The sequence below is a fragment of the Egretta garzetta genome, unplaced genomic scaffold, assembly GCF_000687185.1.
Source record: "Egretta garzetta isolate BGI_Z169 unplaced genomic scaffold, ASM68718v1 scaffold363, whole genome shotgun sequence".
NCBI classification, from domain to species: domain Eukaryota; kingdom Metazoa; phylum Chordata; class Aves; order Pelecaniformes; family Ardeidae; genus Egretta; species Egretta garzetta.
The window spans coordinates 629932-649883 of NW_009259039.1; the positions used below are offsets into that span (position 1 = coordinate 629932).

The following is a 19952-nucleotide window of genomic DNA, read 5'->3' on the forward strand; positions in this document are numbered from 1 at the left end:
GGTTAATGTTTACAGTCTTTCATGTTCTGCCTGCTCTTTGCATTGTACCTTGGCTGTCACCAAAATTCTGTTTACTCTAGATACATACGTGACTCAAGGTATGCGATTGTGTGCATTTACTTCACTGAGATTTTTATCTCAGGGCTTAGGGAAAAGGGGATGTGAGTGACATCGCCCAGTTGGAGGTCACCGGTCAGGGGGCAGAAGAGGGGGCCTTCTTCCCAAGAAGCACCCTGGGAGGAAGGCACAGTCAGTAAAATGCATCCTATAGCTCTGACCAAATCTTCTTCATCATCACGTTTCAACCCTCCTGAAAAACTCACTGCTTATTGTGAGGGACACCATTGGGCTTCCTTGGAAGAAGAATTCAAGAAAATGTTTACAGTTGGTCTTGTGAACTTTTTGCCATTGCTGTGATGTATTTTTAGGGAAGGCCTGAAAGTCAGTTTGTTTGTTTTTCCTCAGAAAGTTTTTTTTTTTTTTTAAATGACAGAATCAATAGGTCAGGAAAATAGTTCAGAAATAATAGGTTCATACTAACTTCTGTCTTTGTGGCTGATTATGATCAATTAATGACATTAAGGGTGTGGACTGATGAACATTTATTTCCTTAGCACTGCTGACCTTAAGCTGTCACCTTTCTTCACTCCTGCCACCCTTCCTTAGGGTCAGTCCAAATTTTGTGCAAGCATGTGGTAAACTGCACTGGCAAATGATCTGGCTGAAAAAAGTACCCTAGAGAACAAATGGTGAATTTTTTTCCAGATGAGTTTCCCACTCTAAAAGACTGCGTCATAGATATCTGTGAAAGCCAAACAAAAGGACAGCGCTGAACTGAGAAGGACCATTGAGGAAGGGAGAGGTGATGGTGGGGAGGGAGGACAAGGCCTAAATAAGTTGGCTTAAACAGCGCGGACAAACACCATGCCTTCCTAGTGATTTAAAATTGAAGTCTTTCCTGACACAAAAAAAGATTATGAAATTATTCATCTTTTTAGTCAAAGGCATATGGGATTTCTGGAAGAAGCAGATAACATTTATTTCCTCTTGCTACTTCCATGAAACTCCCGTACTCAGTTCAAGTATAATCTCATTGAAAGGGAAGGGGCTTGTTCTACAAACCCATGGGAGAGTCTCAGCAGAAGGTAGCTCTGAGATACTCTCCTCTACCTGCTATCCCACACCACACACTCTCTTACCCTTCTTCCTCCAAATATTCAGTGGCCCACCAGCTCTGCAGCTCTGTTTTGGAAGTTTGCTGAGGGGAAGAGCAAATGACAGCACTCTGACAGGAAGATAGAATAGAGGAGCATAGCCTGTTTCTGGCCCACCTTCTGCCTCCCCTTTTGTGACAGCACCCCCAGCTCTAGAGAGAGACAGTGCAGAATGGAGACAGCAACCCCGAGCAGCAAGGAGCAATGACAGGACCGACTACACAGGATCGGTCAACACCCAAACAAACTTAAGATTTGTGCACACTAATTTCAGCACTGTTTGTGCTGCTCAGAGTCCATCACTGGGTCCTTCCCATCAGTTTTCCACCAGAAGATGTCCCAGATAATAATTTAAATTCTGGTTTCTCAGCTGAAAAAGTACTTGGATCATTTACAGAAACATCCTTCTTATTATCTTTTGTCTGTCACTGAAGTTCAACTGTTTAAAAAAAAAAAAACCAGACAAAAAGGGCATGCTTGGGAACATAGGGGACGTCTACTTACATAATTTTGTTTCTTTAATTTTGCTAGTTTTTTTAATGCAGCTCTGTGGTTTCAACCACACTTGGCAGACAGAAAATCTTAGTTCTGCTTGGGAAGAGGAATAAGCCGTTCTGATACGACCTCTAGGCAAGTGTAATTCTGTTCACAGCATGCCTTGCACTGATTAACTATTTTGTTCCTAGAGCACATTTCCAATCAAAGAACCATTGTTGGAACTTATTTTGATGCCCAACTACTCAGCCTTCCTTTACACAAAGGAGAAAGGTCACGCGCCCATGTTTTTTTCCTTGCTCCTCAGCCTGAAAACACCACTGCTGGGGACTACTACCTCTGTGCCTGCACATTCTGCTGAAGTAATAGACATGTAGTTATCCACTCACCTGAACATAGACAAATGGAAACTGTGGGGAAAGAACAAAGGAAAATCAGTGTTAGAAACATTAGCCACATATGTATGGAAGTAATTTCCAGATTTGGACTGAAAGGCAGAAGAACAACCTTCTAAGAAGTCCTTTGGGTTCTGCACTTGCTCTGTTTCCTTAGTTCTTGATGGTTAAAGGAATCTCTTCTATAATATTTTAGAGCCTCAACTTTTTGTCTTACCGCAGTGTGAAAATGTGATGAAGTGAGAGTTTTCAAAGAACTTGTCTGCATGAGGAACTGATTGCCAAACAAGCTGAAAGGTGGACTCACACTCCTGACCAGTTCCTGAAAACCAAGCCCATGTCATGCTGCCCTTTCTGCCTCTAAGCATGTGGTTGCACCCACTGCCAGAAACATCTGCACATCTGTGACTTTCAGTGGAAACTTGTCCCACCCATTTTTTTCAATAATGAGATCCCTGCCTACATGCTTAGCCACATACAATCCTTTGCAAATCCGGTTTTAAACACCTATATCCTTTTGAAAAAGGGTTTGTGTTTCTCCATCAATAGAGACAGCTGGAGTGTGTCCCAGGACAGGATATGGAATGGATGAAGGATGGTGTGAGTGAGAAAGGATCGTATGCTTTAAAGGCTATCTTCAGTGATTCTAGATGATGACAGTAATGGTGTTAATTGGAAATTAAGCCTCCTGGTTAACAACAAAGAATTATGGCTCTACCTTCTCGTTCAGCGGGTAGAAGTCTTTGTCCAGAGAGACGATCCGAAACAGAACTGAAGGGTGCAATGGAAAAGAAGGAAATTCCACTGTTAAATTTGTAGCCATTACCAGGAAATATCACTGTTTTAATAATTTATGACCCAGATTCATTCAACAGGCTCTGAACTGAGATGTCTAAGTTATGGAAGCAATTACTTCAGGCTCTTTCTCTTGCAGATGGTGAGAGGCAGATAAATTTAGAAGGACAATCAAGTCTTGGCTGAACTGAATTGTCCCTTGGGAGCGCCTGTCCTGCTTTGTTGATTCAGGTGCTGCCAAGGGAGACTGCTTTGAAGTCATCCCAGATTTGTGCCTCTAGTTGAGTAGAATGAATCTGAGCCTGTGCCTGCATCTGGCTGAGATGCTGTGCCTGGAGGATGGGGAATAGGAATGATGAAGGTACCACATGCCCTAGATCTCAGCTGACAGAAATAAGATTTACTGAGCACTTTACCTCCCCCCTGAAGAAATCCGAAAACTTTAATAAACGTATGGGGCCTCTGGGGAATGAAGCCTCTAAGATTTTCTGCTGTCAGAGTCAACACCAATCCAGTTCCCCATACCTGTCTGTCCAGGCTTGTAGATGGGTTTGTCTGTCTGAATGAAGACCAAGCTCTCAGAATTCTGCACCAGCACTGACTTGCGGCTCCTGAACTGCAGCGTTGCCCCCTTCACTGTCACAGTGAGAAATGCCACTGATGTACTATTGGATTTTGGAAGCTAAGGAAAATGAAGAGGATAACTACTTTACTGATTCACTCCATTGCACTAAGCCTTTGAAGGATGTAGCATTAAGTAGGTCCAAAAGTTCCCTAAAGGGACACTCTTTACTCAGTACTGGAAGCAAGAGTAAAACATTATTTTCTGATATGAGCTTGGAGGCCTTTTCTCCTCTGTCTCAAAAAAATCTTCTTTTTCCTTCAGGAATTTTTGCAATGATATATCTTCTCTATTTACTTGAGTTTTCTCCATGCTGCTTCTTCCTCTCCTTCCTATACTGGAAGCCTTTCCCCTTCCTTCATTTTTACACTTTCCTTGGAGAAATACTTAATATGATCTTGTTCCATTCTATGATTTATCAAAATGGAAATCAACACAGATTCATGATTTAGGGGGTGGGAGCAGATGCTTACATTACTCAGGAACCAGCCTTCTTCAGGAAACTATCATGAATAAGGTCCAGAAGGAGACAAATGACCTCATGGATCTCACTGTCTTAACCATTCCTCAGCTTCTACAGTTCTCATTCTACTGTGCTATTTTTCCTCTGAGTCTTATGCAGATCAAATAAACATAGGGTATATTCTCCCAGTCAGAGTTCTAGGGTGAAGGATCCCAAAAGAATTCTCTAAGCCCTGCATGCACAAAAATATCATGTGGGACACAGAATTTGATAACGGTGGAAAATTATTCCTCAGAAGGCTACCACGGTCAATATTCCACATCAAATCCATTTTTTGTTTGGCTTAGTTTAGAAGTCTCTGATTGCAACCTGTCTTATTTCTCATTTCTGGACCATTTAGATCTACTATGCCACATCATCAAACACAAGGGATCATCCCACAAGGATGAGATACTTACGGAGAAAGGGATGCAGGTGAACACGTCCTTCTCCGACACCACATCATCTATCAAGCTCCTGTTTTCCCCTTGATACTCGAGTGTGGCACTCAGTGTCACAGACTCATTCAGGTGGGTCAGCTGGACACAGACTTTCTCAGGAGAATCAGTGTGTATCAGAAAGGGCAGTAGCACCATATACTGCCTAGGAAGAGAGGGAAGCAAGAATCAGAAGAATCAGGAATGTGAAAGAGTTTTAAGGAAGAGGTATTAAGTGAAAGGAAATTAACAGATCAGCATACCTAATCCATCATTACCCCTGTGAATTGCAGTGCATATACACGAGCATTTATTTTATTTTGGGTTTGTTCATATTAAACTGCCTAAATAATTAGCCTAAAAGCAGGAAAATGCTTGCAGTGGAAGGAACAATTTCTATGCTAATAGAGAGTCCTTTACAAAGGATGTTTTGTTCAGCTTCACAGCAGGGAGTAAGGACGGTGTGAAAGGTTCCAGGCTGTTAATTGATTTTTGTATATCCCACAATCCCCTATTGAGACTCAAAGGCATTAGCTAAAAAAGGTTGAAAATTCAGCAGTTTTAAGGTTGAAAAAACCACCCATTTGTCTGGATACTCCTGTCTTTGCCTATCCAGGTTTCCAAATCCTTCTCATGCTGAACAAAAATGTGAGTGCATGCAGTTTGGGACCTTATTAAGATGAGCACACAAAGGATTTCAGAGAGTAGTGGTTCATTGCAACACAAGTGTACTTGCATCTTCAAAGAGGTTTTGACAAAGGTCCCTCACAAAAGACCCTTAAACTAAGCTGCCATCCAATAAAAGGAATCATTTTACTAATTTTTTACTAACAAATCAAATTATTAATTCTGACCTGGATTAATTGGTTAAATGATAGGACACAAAGGGTAGGAACTAGTGAAAATCTTCAGAGTTAGTGTTGGGACCCCTGTTGTTCAGTTCACTTCTAAATGAAGTAAGGAAGTACAATTTTCTGATAACTGTCCAGGGTAAGATAATAGCTAAAACTGACTTACATACTTGTGGAAAACTTCTGTCATATGGTGGGACTGTGCAGCAAAAATGGCAAAGGAACCCTTCATAAAGGGAAAATAATCAATAGAGGAAGAAAAAATTACCCCCACCGTATATATGCTATCGTATATATGCTGTGTCACTAAGTGGGGTGTTACCACTCAGACATGAGTGCTGTTGATCACTACTGGAAAATTCTCATTCAGTGCTAAGTAATAAATGGACTGTATGGAAGTGTTCAGAAAGGAATAGAGGGCAAATCAGAACACAATTTTGCCATTGTATAATTGCAAGGTACTTCCACATCTCACATATGGTGTGCTGGTTTGCTTCCATTTAAAAAATGGATATAGCAGAAAAGATTCAGTGAAAGATGGCAGAAGTGATCTGAAACCTGGAATGATTTCCATAGGAGGAGACACTACATAGATTAGGACTCTTCAGCCTGGAAAAAGGCATGACAGAAAGCTATAAAGACATGATGTGCAGGAAAGAAAGTATGGTTTGCGCATCACCTGTGCTGACGCCTGTACTAAACAACCCCAGATAAAAATGTTAAACAGCTGGCTTAGAAAAAATGGAAGGAAGCAGAAACTTTGTCACTAGCGTACAAAATTAAATGGAGGAACTTAATACTACAAGATGCCATGAAGTCCAAATGCTCAGTTCTGGTATGGCCAGCTTGTGGCTCTTGAGCCTTCTGGTGCTCTCAAGCAGCCCAAGAAGGGCACATACATCCAGGGTGCATGAGGTGATGGACAGCAGCTGACTCTCCTTCCCTGGGTGAGGAACCAAAGGAGCTAGCAGGTGCCACTGAATCACAGTCAGGGCCTTTCCTGCATGTCCAGCTGAGTGCAGGCCCTTAAAAGAAGCTGTCACTTCCCGCCTGCCAGTAACTCTCTGCCCTATGGCACTACTACATAAAATTTGGTATGAGGCTTGTAAGGGCAAGAAAATCAGCTACTCCTGACATGAAGGTTATAAAAAATGTCCTGGATAAATTCATTGTCCAGAAATGGCTAGAAAACATAGCAGCACTAGGTGTAATCCCTGCCACAGTAAGACCTTGAATCTGTTATAGAAGCTCTGTAAGGCTATAGCAGATGGGAAACTCATTTCCACAGTACTTGCCTTGCTCCTCTCCTCTGTTGCTCAGCAGCTGTAACTGGCCACCAACACAGACAGAATACAGAGCTAATGTAGACCCCCAGTCTGATGCTGAACCATTTTTATGGACCTGGTTTTCCTTCTTCCCTGTGCACATTCAAGCTATCCAGATGCAGCAGCAGGAGGTTCTGGTAACATTTCAGTTTTCAGGGTATATTAACCACTGCATGCATAAGAGGAAACCTGTGGTCAGGACTGCACATATCACTTTTCCATGGGCCCTCCATTGGGGAAGGTTAATGTGCACCTTGCCAGATAGTGCCAGTCCTGGGGAGAGAGACAGCTGGTCCTGTTATAGCCTGTGCTATGTTATTGCCTGGGCTCTGGGCCTTTGGGAAGTCCTAAAGCTATGGTGGAGGCAGTGGGACCTAGGCGGTTCCTCCATACCCCTCACCACCAGGCAATGGGACAAAGTGTGGCGAGGAGCCAGCCAGCTACTCTGGTCAGTGTGTGCTGCTGCAGAAGTAGTGGCAGGAGGGAGCTCCAGCCACCCAGGGAGTGACTTACATCTTGTGACTATCTGGTTGCTCAAGCACTCCCCTTCCTCCACAGCCTTCTCAACACAGCTACACCCCGTGCCTGCTTCCCTTAATCTCATTTCCCCTGCCCCCTGTCCATGGCACTGGCAATCTAACTGTAACCTCCAGTCTACTGAAGGGACAGTGTGACCTAGTTTGTGGGGAATTTGGCCTCATTCCTCTTCCTGTTCACTGTTCTGCTGAAATTTTGGCCAATGCACAGAACTTCCCCCTACCCCATCTTCCCTGCCTTTGAAACAAGGATATGAAATACGCTGTTTATAGACCTTGCTTTAGCTGTTTTGGGATGTGTTGGTGAAAAGAGCTAGACGAACTGAAGTACTAGGAGGGCTTTAAATGACTTGGGTCACAAAGTCCATGTGTAGACATTCCAGGACAAAAAGCATCTGGGCTGCCAAAAGAGACCTCAGCAACCTCCCTGCATGCAACCAAGTGTTCCGAAAACAGAGGCAGTGACTCTGGCAGAAGCAGGCAATGAGGAGGGATAGAATATCCTAGAGAAAGTGGCTGCAGCAAAAATTACGAGTTTGGCTATACATAGAATGTAATACTCTAGCTTAAGATGGACTAACATCTGTATATGGTCTCTGAGCTACTTCCTAGAACAAACACCCATCCAAAGAAGCCAGTGAATTTCATCAGCTCCATCAGTCCAAATCCACACCTGCCAGTTCATGACCTTGTATTTCTGACTATATGCAGTATACTCCCAAGCATGTACACAGCATTGTAAAGTAGCTGGCATACACAACCACTTCCCAGAATAGGAGAACGATACCTCCTATTGAATTCTTCCAGAACAGATCCAGAGCAAGAAAAAAAAAATCTTGCTGTCAGTATCTTACAGTATCATAAAATTTTTGGTTTGCTCATAGAAGCTATCTCCCTGCTTGTGCCAGGCACAGGAAGCATGCCTTGGTTGGAAGCTTTGTTTTGTCTTCAGCTCAACAGCGGCTTTGCTTCAGCTGTGTTATACGCAGCACCTGATCTACCCCGCGGCACCTGTAACAGAACCACTACCCTGACACCTACCTAGCAATGCACTGCTCAGATTCCGCTGCCGCCCTCCTCCCCAGCGGTTTACAGGGCTCCTATCCTCATTCCGTGGATCCCCACTACACCCCTCTCTCCCCCACCTCTTTCAGCCCTTCCTCCTTCTCCCCTCCCAAAATGGTGCTCAGGTCAGGGGTAAAGAGCAGCGTGTTGCTCACAGGAGGAGAGGACTGAGCAGGATGGATTCATTCCCTTTCCCCCTGATCTTGGGCAGGGATGAATTAAGATTACTTAATCGCAATTACTTAATTACATCAGATTGCTGTAAGGGGACCAGAGAGCTCAGCCTGACCCCAAAGCAGACTTGGCCGGCTGATCTGCCCCAGAAGCACCCAAACAGGGCAGATGAATTGGAGGTTGATGGTACAGTGTGAGTCCAAGGTCTGTCAGTCTGAGCCACTCACCAGTTCACCTCCGACCGCACAGCGAGCAGCAGCAGTAGCACTGCGCCTCCCGCTACGGCTGCTAGCACTGCTGCCGTGCTGCTCCTGGGCGCGAAATCTCTGTAGCGAGCATGATGAGACCCGCGGTGGCGAGAACTGCATTTCTGCCAGCACAGCAAGAGGCACAGCCTGCGACAGCAGCCGGGGTCTGAAGAGGGAGGCTGCTGCCGCCGTCCAGACTGGAGGCTCCAGAGCAATCCTCTCTGGTAGGCGAGGCTGGGATGGGGATGCCAGCCTCCAGTCTGCCCCTGCCATCCCAGGCTGCCCCCTCTCCTCAGGGCACTGAGCAGAGTGGGTGCTGTGGCCATGCCACTGGTCTGCAGAGTCGGGGGTGGATGGCCCACAGGAGGGTGCCAGACCCAGGCTCTGCGCCAGAGGAAGAGAATCTAGGTCACAGATCCTCTCTGGGAACAAGTACATCTGATGCTGCCAAGGGAAACAAACTGGCTTGAAAGAAACAGGAGAAAGGGGAGCAAACCGACTTGAAAACAACAGGAGAATCGGGAGAAATAACTCAGTGATTGAAACAAGGATGCTACAGGAAAGGTAAGTAGATAGATTCTGGCATCACACCCTCAAACCCCCAGGCAACTGGAAGGTTTCTAGGCAGGAATATGCTTAGGCAAAGATGTTGTGACAATGCAGGGCTGGACTAGCAGGCAGCTGCAGGCAGGAGTGTGGGCACTGGCAGAGCTGGGGGGGTCCCAGGGCTGGAGAGCCAGGGGATTGCAGGACGGGAGTGGGGAGCACTGGCAGAGCTGTGCAGGAAGCTCAGGGCTTGGCTTAGTAGTGGGATGCAGGGCAGCAGTGGAAGAAACTGGCACAGCTGTCTGACAGAAAAGAAGAAAACTGAAGGAAAAAAGGAGCACTAAGACGCCCCTCCCCCCTCCACATGTGTAGCTTACGGTTCTGTGGTGGGAGAGGTATTTCCAGGAAGGAAGAAGAGGAGAAGGAGGAAGATGTTTGGTTTGCTGGGCAGCCTGTCCTTCCCCATGGTGCAGATCAGGTCGTGGTGAGTCAAGCAGACACCCAGCCTGGTCCGGTGCTGCTGTTTTCCTGCACCTTGTACTTCCCCTCCACTCTCTGCTGGGTCAGCCTCTTTATAACTGCGCTCTGTAAACAGCCCATGGGCTGGAGGAGATAAGGGCTGGGGGCCAGGACCCATCCGGAAATGGGGAGAGGCAGTAAGGAGGAGCTGGAACAGAGGGACAGTATTTGGCCAGAGACTTTCCAAGTGGGGGAAGGGTATTTATTGGATAGTGCTTATATTAGAAATCTTTGAATGATTCATACCCTGCTTTCTTTAACCCATCAGAAATCCACAGTGTTGGGGAAATGAACTATGTTCAACGCAGGGTAATATTTCCTGTGGGCAGCATCCAATCACAGCACTCTGATATGGGTACTGTGATTTTCTGAAGCCAAAAGCCATGTTTATAGGAAACCCACAGACAGAAACATTGCCCATATTATGTTACCAGAATAGTGCAGTAGTTTGCTGACACAGTTGCTAACAGAGCTACTATGGGTTAGACAATTAATCTGTCAGGAATATAACCCAAAATAAGGTGGGCTATGGGTTTATATATGGAAATAAGGTCTGTTTCCACCGTGAATATGCACAAATATTACACAATGCCCTTGGGAGACATCCTTGCCTCCCTGGCATGGTGATCATCTTAGGCCATTCAGTGTCACCTGGAGTGCAGATGTTCCAGGTGTGCCAGGAGGCTCCTCCTTCCCTTTGCCTGCGAGTCACGTTTGTAACAGAAGTCACACCGAAATAGTGCTGCTCATTTGACTCGGTCTTCTGCAAACCTCTGGTTGTAGCAGCTTATCCAGAAGTTGAACCTAGTAAGAAAAAAAGTTTGCTCAATTCCAGCAGGTCATTGAGCAGGAATATTCAGTCCAAACTATGAGCACTCCCTGAGAGGCCTAACTGTGTGGAGTAGTCCACAGAAAACAGCAAAACTGCAGCTGTAGGGCTGTCAGCCTGCCCTCCAGTGCCTGTGCGGTGAAAGGATTTGGTATGACTCTCTATAGAGATTTACCATCCCTGAGAAGTTTTCTGATGTGTACGAATAACCCAGCAGAGAAAATGCTTCAGTGCAAGCCACCTTGAATGTGTCTGTGTGAAGCCACATTAATGGCAGAGGTTCTCTGTCCTGTGCAGGGGAGCTTACTAGATCACAACAGCGCAGGCAGCCCTATTTGCTCTTTGCTTGAAGATTAAGCTTTGAAAAAGAGTTAAGACTGAATGTTAGCTATACCATGTGTCCTGACTCTGATGCAGTAGCCAGAAAACTGCAGGGAAGAGCTGTGCAAAGGACCAGGAGAAATGTCTGCGGATGAAAGGAAGGTTAAGAATGGGGTTCAAAAATCAGGCACAGTCTCTTGTGGGATAAAATTTAACACCTTTTATAAAGCACAAGAGTTAGGAAAACAGTTGGGAGGCAGTCAGTGTCTCCTGAGGGGAAGTGTCATATAAATGTCATATGGAGAAGGAATGAACAAATACTCACACAAACCAAAAGATTTAGCAGATTATCAGTCAGAGATGGAAATACTGATAAAAAAAGTGGTTGTATAACTACCAAGTAATAAAAACCATCCAGATCCTTCTCCAGAAATGACCCCTATCGTCTCTCCTCTCACTCCCATCTTTGACTTCTCTAGTAGCATGCAAAATAGCAGTTTTCAAAGCAGTAGTGTCCTGGGCATTTACTGGAAGACATGACTCATCTCAAGTTGCCTGTTGTCATTCAGGCTGCTCTGAACTGAAACCGGGAAGAAATCTGAATGGACATATACAAAGTACGCTTTAAGGATGAGCATGTAAAACTAAAATTCATAGATCTACAGGGCCATCAAAACCAGCGATTCAGTGGAGATCCCACTGAGTATCATCTCCTTCCTTCTGCTAACCAATTTGCCACCCACAAGGTATAAAATGCCTGCTTCTCAGCCCTCCAGGAACCACTTACCAGCTCTCTGGCATCCCAATGCCCACTTTGCTCCACAAGCACCATCCGCCCTTTAGCTCAGGCAACTGGCGCTTCAGCTGGTTCCCCTCTCACAAACCTCGGAACCAGTGGGCTGAACTTGGGCTTGGCCTGAAAGCTTTTGGGTGTTCTTCCAGACCCGAAGGAGAGGTTGTGTGCCTAAAAGACTGGCTACTTCTTCCAACAAGGCTAGCTGGTCCAATAAAGGATATCACTGCTGAAAAAGGCATGCAACACTTTTGCCATACATGGTGATGGCTCCAGCGAACTGGCAGTCATGATTTTAACCTCGGGAAAGCTATTTCCTCCTGTGATAATACTTCATACGTGTCTGAGGTCACTGCACACCTGGCAGATCAAGAGACAAGCTGTACGTACCTAGTATCTTCAGTGACTAGAGCCCCCATTATTACGCTGGTACGAAACTTCAGTGAGTCATTGTGCCTAACTGTTCATCATAAAGAATTTAAATTAGGCCACATCACAGTAAATGGCTGATATAGTAAAATGCCTAAATCTAATTGCTTATAATCCTCCATGCAGAATGGATTTCTATACTAAATGATAGCAGTTAATTTTGCTTCATCCCACTTGAAGATGAATGATTACGTATGTTTACTTTCACTTTTAAGGGGAGCACATCTTTTGGCTGATCCATAGAAGATTTTTGAAACTTATTTATTTCCAAAGCTAAATTAAAACTATAAAATTATTTTAAAATTTTATTTCATTCCAAAGAACAATTGGGAAAATTAGCTTAATTCTAGGTAATTCTCAGAGAGTTTACAGTGGCATACTGGTAAGTTATATGTGCTGATGCATTGCACTCCTTTCTAGGTATTACCGTATTGAAATGGAGCAAGACACCAGGTCAGTAAGAAATGAACACCATGGGAGCAGTTCTACTTTGCCTGAATGCGTCATTATGACTATTTTTTTATTTTCTGGAGCATTTCATTCTCCACAATATTTCCTTTGCGGGTTCCTTTCCACCAGCACTTTAAAATACGTTATTTTGAGTTGGACTGACTGACATAAAAGATGTAATTAATAAGTTAATGTAGGCCATCGTAAATCTTCATAAATTCCAGTCACAGCAAACCTTATTCTGCAACGTTACCTATAAGCCATACAGTCTTTACTGCATTGCCTAGCAAAGATGGCAGAAAAATGTGCAGTGTCCTACACTTCCAAGTTTATGACCGCTATAGAAAACTTATTTCTGCATGAAAACAAAATAAGATATTGAGCTGTGCAATTTTAATCTCCTTAACTCAAGTCTGGTATATTTTCCTCTGACTTCTTTTCAGTTTCTTTCATTCAGCTTTGTAGATGACTACCAATGGTCAGAGTGGCTCACTGGTCACTGCAACTGCAGGAAGAAAAGGTCTCTGTGGGTGGGTGTAAACACCCTTGGCACTATCACAACACTGTTCCGTGCAGGAATCCTTGTCTGCCCCATCAGTCTTAAGCAATTTTGGAACCACTGTCACCAAAGGTAAATAATTCCAAGAAAGACACCTGCTTCTTTACTATGTTCCCGTTCTGCCTCCTCAAGGACTCTGGCATAATCATAGAATCATAGAATCACCTTGGTTGGAAAAGACCTTTAAGATCATAGAGTCCAACCTTTAACCTAACCCTGACATCCCACCACTAAACCATGTCCCTAAGCACCTCATCTATCCTTCTTTTAAATACCTCTAGGGATGAGGACTCAACCACCTCCCTGGGCAGCCCGTTCCAGAGCCTGACAACCCTTTCGGTGAAGAAGTTTTTACTAATGTCTAGCCTAAACCTGCCCTGGCACAACTTCAAACCATTCCCCCTCATCCTATCTTCTGTTACCAATAATAATGCTAGCAATAAACTGAACTGCAACCTTTGGCTTCCAAGAAGAGGCATGTCTTAAAAGAAAAAGCTGAGGAAACAGTTATTGGTGACACTGGTATCATGTCTAAGGTGGTCCATACACTTTCACATAAGAACCCCTGGTGGAAACAAGCAGCTCTAGCAAAGGAATGTATCTTTTCGGTACCTACATCAGCTTTGCACGGGGACAGGTGAGAAAACAGTCTCTGTAAAACCTGACACTTACATTAACAGCTCCGGTTCACAAATTTGTGTTAGCTGTTCAGCTAAAAGATGAAAAAAATCCTTCAGGAGAAAAAAGAATTCAGTATTTTTATTTTAATGGAAATCCAAATAATTATATTAGTTTCCCCCACCTATGTATCTAAAGCAAAGAAACACAAAGTAATTTATTTCAAATGACAAAAAAGCATTAAATGTACTTGTATAAATTAATAGGAGTAACAGAAATACCTAGAGAGTTAAAAAAGGGTTTATTATTGTGTGGGAGACAAAATATTTCACAGGCCATAGTGAAGAGAAAATCCTCTATCAGAAAACCTCAGATAATATGAACATTATACAAGTTGCAACATGCAGATAAAGGAAAACATGCAATGAAAAGAAACACCATAAAAAGGCTTCATCAGCTAAACTTCAAATTAAACTGAAAATATCAGAGAGAATACAGATTATCCACTTTAGTGTCCAGTTGAGTATCTTAACCTGAGAGAAGGGCCTGGTGGCAGATTAACTGCCTTTCCCAGGCGCGGACAGCTGGGTTGCTGAATGTAATTCCTATTTCTGTCGTGTCGTATGACCAAAGGAGTAAATTCAGGCATGGCAAAAACATCAATGAATTACTTCCATTTTAATGCACTTTGTAGATTAAATTGCAAACCAAATTAATAGCTGGTCTTTATAAATAGTCCTGTGACTATATTTTGTGTGATGTAAGGCTAGCCCATTTGTAGGGTAAGCCCTATACGAAGTAGGGTTTATCCACCTTTTACTATTATAACAAATATCACCTCTATGTATAAACTTTGTCTTGCCTTAAAAAAATCCTATACTGTATGTTGCAAAAAAGGCTGCAGCCAAGGCTGTTAACCCTCTGGTGTGAGAATTCTGCATTGTGTCTCTCTGATGGTTATAGTGCACAGTACACATAGAGTAGGATTGGTTGTTGAAATTCCACCATTAAATCCATTCAAGGTAATATAGGATATATATAAGTATGTATACATATAAGGATATATAATAGTTCTAAAGTATATAGACAAGAAACTAGCTGTTCACCTGCCCACAGATATTTTTTGGATATTGCAGAGAAATTAAGATAATCCCTGATGTAGCAAAGAATGAAAAGCTCTTTTCATTTATACATTTGTATTATTCAGACCATTGTCAAGGAAGGGGAGAGAAAAAGCCAAAGCATTTGTATGTGTGTCTGAAAACAGCACTTGGGATCATTAACTATGCTTTTTTTGAGTCATATGACTCCTCTTTTCAGATAAGACTATCATATAAAAAGACATACAAAATACATACAGACTTTGTGTTTAGTTTTGGCTGTGATGTTATTGCCTGGTGTCACTCTCTCCTCAGATGAGGTACAGGCATCTCATGAAGGTCCTTCTTCTGGCCCCAAGGTTGATGTTCAAGGCAGGTGGAATGAAGTTGGAGCCAGGCTCTTCTCAGAGGTGGAGTGTCGGGAGCAGAGGCAATGGGCCAAGAGACATACAAAGAAATGTTAATGGAAGGAAAAATTGCTTCCCCTGAGGGTGATGCAACAACAGAACAGGTACCCAGAGGTGCTGTGGGATAGCCATCCCCAGAAACCATCCACGCTTCATGGCACAAGGCCACGAACAAGAGTGCCAGGTGAGAAAAAGACCATACTTACATGGCATAGGCATTTCAAAGATTTTTCCCATTTAGATTTGATGTCCATTTAGCTACAAAAAAGCGAGACCCCAAATCACTGCCCTTCTCTGAATGGCTTTGCTAGAAGAAACCATTTGCCCGGTGCAGCACCCGTTTGCTGTGGTGGCTGTGCAAGCGAGCTCGCTCCTCCCAATGTGCTAGGGGGGGAGCTGGCCTTGCACCAGGGGGGTCTTGGGCCCAGATCCTGCTGGCTGGGCTGAAGCAGGAAGGAAGGGCTTTATGCTTAGCTCATTTACTGACTTGCTTGGGTAACACTGGGCAAGTCCAGGCCTCTCGCTGTGCCACCACTAAGCCAGATGTCATCTGGTGCTCGGGACACGGATCTTTCCCAGTGCAGAAAGGAGCTGGGATTTGGCTGATAAGTGTTTGTTTCAGATTTTTGAGACGGAGGATGCTACAGGAAAGCAAGACAAGAAGTCCTAATGGAGTACGAGGCAAGGAAATCAGCTATTCTCATGTTTAACCCTTTCCTCTGAACCTCTGCTTTGTTCTGTTGCACCTTGTTAGGCAGGGCAGAGCTGGTCACGTTTGGCCCTTCAGCTCAGGGAAAGTAGTATGAGCCGCAATGCTGTAAGGCAGCTGGAGAACATGCCACTTATGGGGACCCTTTTGAATACACTGTCCTGCTACAGAGCCTGCCCCAGCTGCATTATGCCACTGCACTTCCCTCCTGTTTTGGGATACCCTGCACTGGACACAAGTGGCTGGAAGGGAACAGGACAAGACCTAACCTAAACAGCCAGGGGCTGTGGGGAGAGCCGGCTGTGCATCCCACACTCAGTGCACAGGACTTCCCAGATGAGCTTTACCATGGCACAGACCTCAGGTCACTGAATAAATGTGGACACACCTTGTCTTGAGAGGAGGGACAGCAAGGGGAACCACTGGGGTCACTTCCAGTAAAGTGAAGTAGAAAACATGTGGCATGGTTATGCAATTGCCTCTAGTAATAATAACCCAGCCTTCACCTCCCCATGGGTACTGAGCCAAAGGCTGAAAAAAATGTGCAAGGTTAGCACTTTAGTAGCATGCACGCAGAGCCCTGTCCATACACAGTATGGTGATTTTTTTGTTCCCTCCACCTCTGCCTGCCTTGTTCATATTTACGCTCCCTTCATTTTCAGGTAAGATCCTTCAAATCTCCCAGCTGTCAGGTTATATGAAGAGTGTGACAACATGGGGTCCAGAAGCTCTGCTGAAATCACATTCTTTAGGGAGGTCCTGGTTTGCCCAGCAGGGACACTGGTGTGGCAGGAAGGGGGAGCAGAGGACTCCAGGGCAGGATCAAAAGGCATCAGGAGATCAGTGTGTTGAGCTGAAAGGGGAAGAGCAAGAAGTTTCCTTGAAGGAAGCTTGTAGGTCCTGTATTCAATGTATTGCCTTGCTTTTAGGATTTTCTTGACCCTCAAAAACTGACCCTTTAGGAGGTTGAGCAGAAAGAAGATGTCTCTTGCTGTTGAGCTACAGGACTATTTGACACCATGTTGCTTCTCCATTTGAAAATTTTTTTTACAAAACTTTTCATTGTAACTCTGAATAAAAAATTAAAATGTATGTGACTGATGTTCCTCAGGAAGCCCTTCCCTGATGCTATGCATTTTATAGCCAGTGACGCCAGACATGCGACCATGTTTCTATGTCACCTGTCTGATGAATTGGGTGGTAAGGGTCATTTGACTGCAGACATGGCCCTACCTCCCTCGATGGCAAATGAACTCAACAAAGAAATTATCAGAGAGCAAGGCTGAGTTGTTTCCTCAGAGCATTTTGACACATCATCATTTCTTGATTGAAGGTTCCTCTGGCACATTTCTGATCTTCTCTGACCAGAGAACTGGTTGATCATCACTCACACTTCTATTTGACAGAGGGAGGGTGATAAGGAGAAGACCTGAACAACAACAAGTTGGAATCCGGAAAATAAAGGAAGTCATACAGCTGAGGTCTTGCTGTGCCATTGTTTAACAGCTTGGCACAATTACCTGTGACACTGCAGGGATCACAGAGGATTTGAGACAAAAGATGGAGCAACCAAATTCCCTGGACTAAGGACTCCTTTGTCTAATGAGAGTGCTGGGTAAGCAATTGAGGGGCCAAAACAAGAGAATGCTGCTACACTGGAGCTCATCTATCCAGGGAGATCCATTTTTTTTTTCTCCAGATTTTGCAACCTGCTGCCCACATTGTGGATGAGACTCATCATCTACAGTAAAAAAGATTATGTTCAGTTTCCAGAATAAGTGTGTTTGTTATAAGTTCTCTTCTTCTTAACTAGGCCGTGTCATCAGCCTTTAGCAGAACCTTCAGTGTGAACGCCATACGAGCAGCAAAGCAATTCCCATGACACAAATAAACTCTACAAAGAAGGCTTTAACACAAAGGAAAGTATGCTTGACAAAGCATTTGAGTCACAGACATTCTCATGTGATTATACTCTTTGCTATCCCTTTTTCACTCATAAGAATCTGCATTTCAGAATAGCTTTTAATGTACTTCTAACAGAGCCATGCACAGAACCATAGGAGATCCAGAAGCTGCAGAACAGGCATGAGGGCACTGGCAGACCACCATAGTGAAGTTCTGAATTTCCTGTTTCTCATAGTGTTGCTGACTCAGTCCAAGGACCTGCACAACAGTTTCAGTGGATATTTATATCTGTTTCCACTCTCTGGTAGGTTTTTTAAACTGAGATGTGGAATACTGAGCACAGTAAACTGGAGTCTGTGCCTTCGAGGAGGCAGTAGTACTCAGTGGGCCAGTGAGCCTGATTTTCTCACACTTGGGGAAACGGAGTTTGCTTAGCTTGTATGTCTTGCCAAAACTAAAGTAGTTCTGACCTTCTGAGATGTAGAATACTACCAGAGTCTCTGGGATCGAATGATATGATGCCTCAGGATTATTGGATTACAGAGGAAGAAATGACATTCAGTCTAGTGGGTGTCCCTGTCTTGCTTAGTCAACAAGTGATAAACTAGCTTCAGCTTCAGGTGCGTGCCACAAAACATATAGCTGAAACAAGACACCCAGGTTCCATAAATTTGGGAGGTGCTGGAATGAGTTTTAAGAAATATTGTTGTTCCCTGTGGGAATGGAAGCCAGGGAGACCATGGTCTACATGTAAAAAACTGGAGGAAGAGTATGAGCATGGGATATTTATTAGATCTGACTGCAACTGGCAATTAGCTGTTTGAGTCACAGGATAATATCAGGTAATAAACATCACATTTTCAGCATGCAGAGGAATAGTCTGCAATGAGAAATATGCTCTTGATATTTTAATAGTTCAGGTTTGGCCTAAGAGGAAAAGGCGGCTCCAAAAGAATGATAAAAACGCAGCTTTTTTTTTTCCAGGACCTTGTTTCTTCCCAGAAAATAATGTTTGGCTGAACAGAATAACATTTGGCCAGACCTGAGGGGGATTTTTATGAGTTCCATGTGGGATGCTGAAGCCTTGGCTTAACTGGCCTCAAATCCCCCAGAAGGATGCACATCCTGTGTCCTCATCTACTCAGCCTGCTCTCCTTTTCAACCTTGTTGCTGTAACTATTGATTTCTCTTGCTTTAGTCCAGTCTGATGCTCATGTAAATTGAGTCAATTGCTACAGTTTGAGGAAAGCAAAATTCACAGCCTTTCTTGCCTCCCTCCTACAGCCAGTGAAGTTTTAATTTTGGAATTTAGCATAGAAATCTGCACTCTACCCAAAGCAATTTCATGCCCCACAAATTTGTCATCTGTGAAATTTAATGAAATGGCTTTTTATAACACCAATGTCACGCCTATCCTGGATGGCCAGCCCTGTGCAATTCTAAAATTTACACATGGCTGATGGATCCTGTGAGTATTTGGGAATCCTGCTGCCTGTGGAGACTCAGACATCTGGTTTGTTGAGGATCCAGGCCTAAGTAACTCAGAAGCACAAATCCCACTGACTCAAGTTATTTAGTACCTTTTGCAAAAAACCCCTGATTTAGGAAGAGGGATATTCTGTGTTGATATGATGGTCAATTTTCACTGAAAAAAAACGCAAGTCCACACACAACTTCAGCAAATTGCCTGGTGAAATAGGTCCTTTCAAAGCACATACTAGTCTTCAGCACTCAAACAGTTTGCATCTTTGCTTAAATTCTTGTTCATGCCCTTGCATGGCAGGTCCTTTCTTTTTCCCCTGGTCCTACACAACAGGTCCATCCTTCTGTCCCCGCTCCTTTGTGGTGGATGGTCAGCCCCTGGTACAGCCCAGCGACCCCTGCTGAGACACACTGGAAATATGGCAGTGTGGGGCTGGACCTGTGAGCTACAGTGGCCCCAGCCCGGCACTGGCACCACTCCCACTGCCCCGCCTGGCCCGGGCCATGGCCATAGGAGCCTGGCGGGGGTGGTCGAGGCCTGCTGGTGTCATTGTTGCTCCTGCGTAAGAGGAGCTGCCTCCATATGTCTTCCTTGAGCCCTCCCAGTGCTGCTCTGCTCCCTCGTC

General features: G+C 44.2%; 1 protein-coding gene across 1 annotated transcript in view; it reads right to left on the reverse strand.

Annotated features, from left to right (window-relative positions):
* LOC104122788 (alpha-2-macroglobulin-like) overlaps positions 1-9842 on the reverse strand; it is a 38777-nt gene extending 28935 nt beyond the window's left edge. Inside the window, exons 1-5 of the mRNA XM_035890526.1 lie at positions 9583-9842; positions 4443-4626; positions 3425-3581; positions 2823-2875; positions 2099-2119 (exon numbers count right to left, since the gene is read on the reverse strand). Of these exons, the coding sequence (XP_035746419.1) occupies positions 2099-2119; positions 2823-2875; positions 3425-3581; positions 4443-4626; positions 9583-9842 (675 nt within the window). The remainder of the gene's footprint in view (positions 1-2098; positions 2120-2822; positions 2876-3424; positions 3582-4442; positions 4627-9582) is intronic.
* Positions 9843-19952: the final 10110 nt, after the last annotated feature.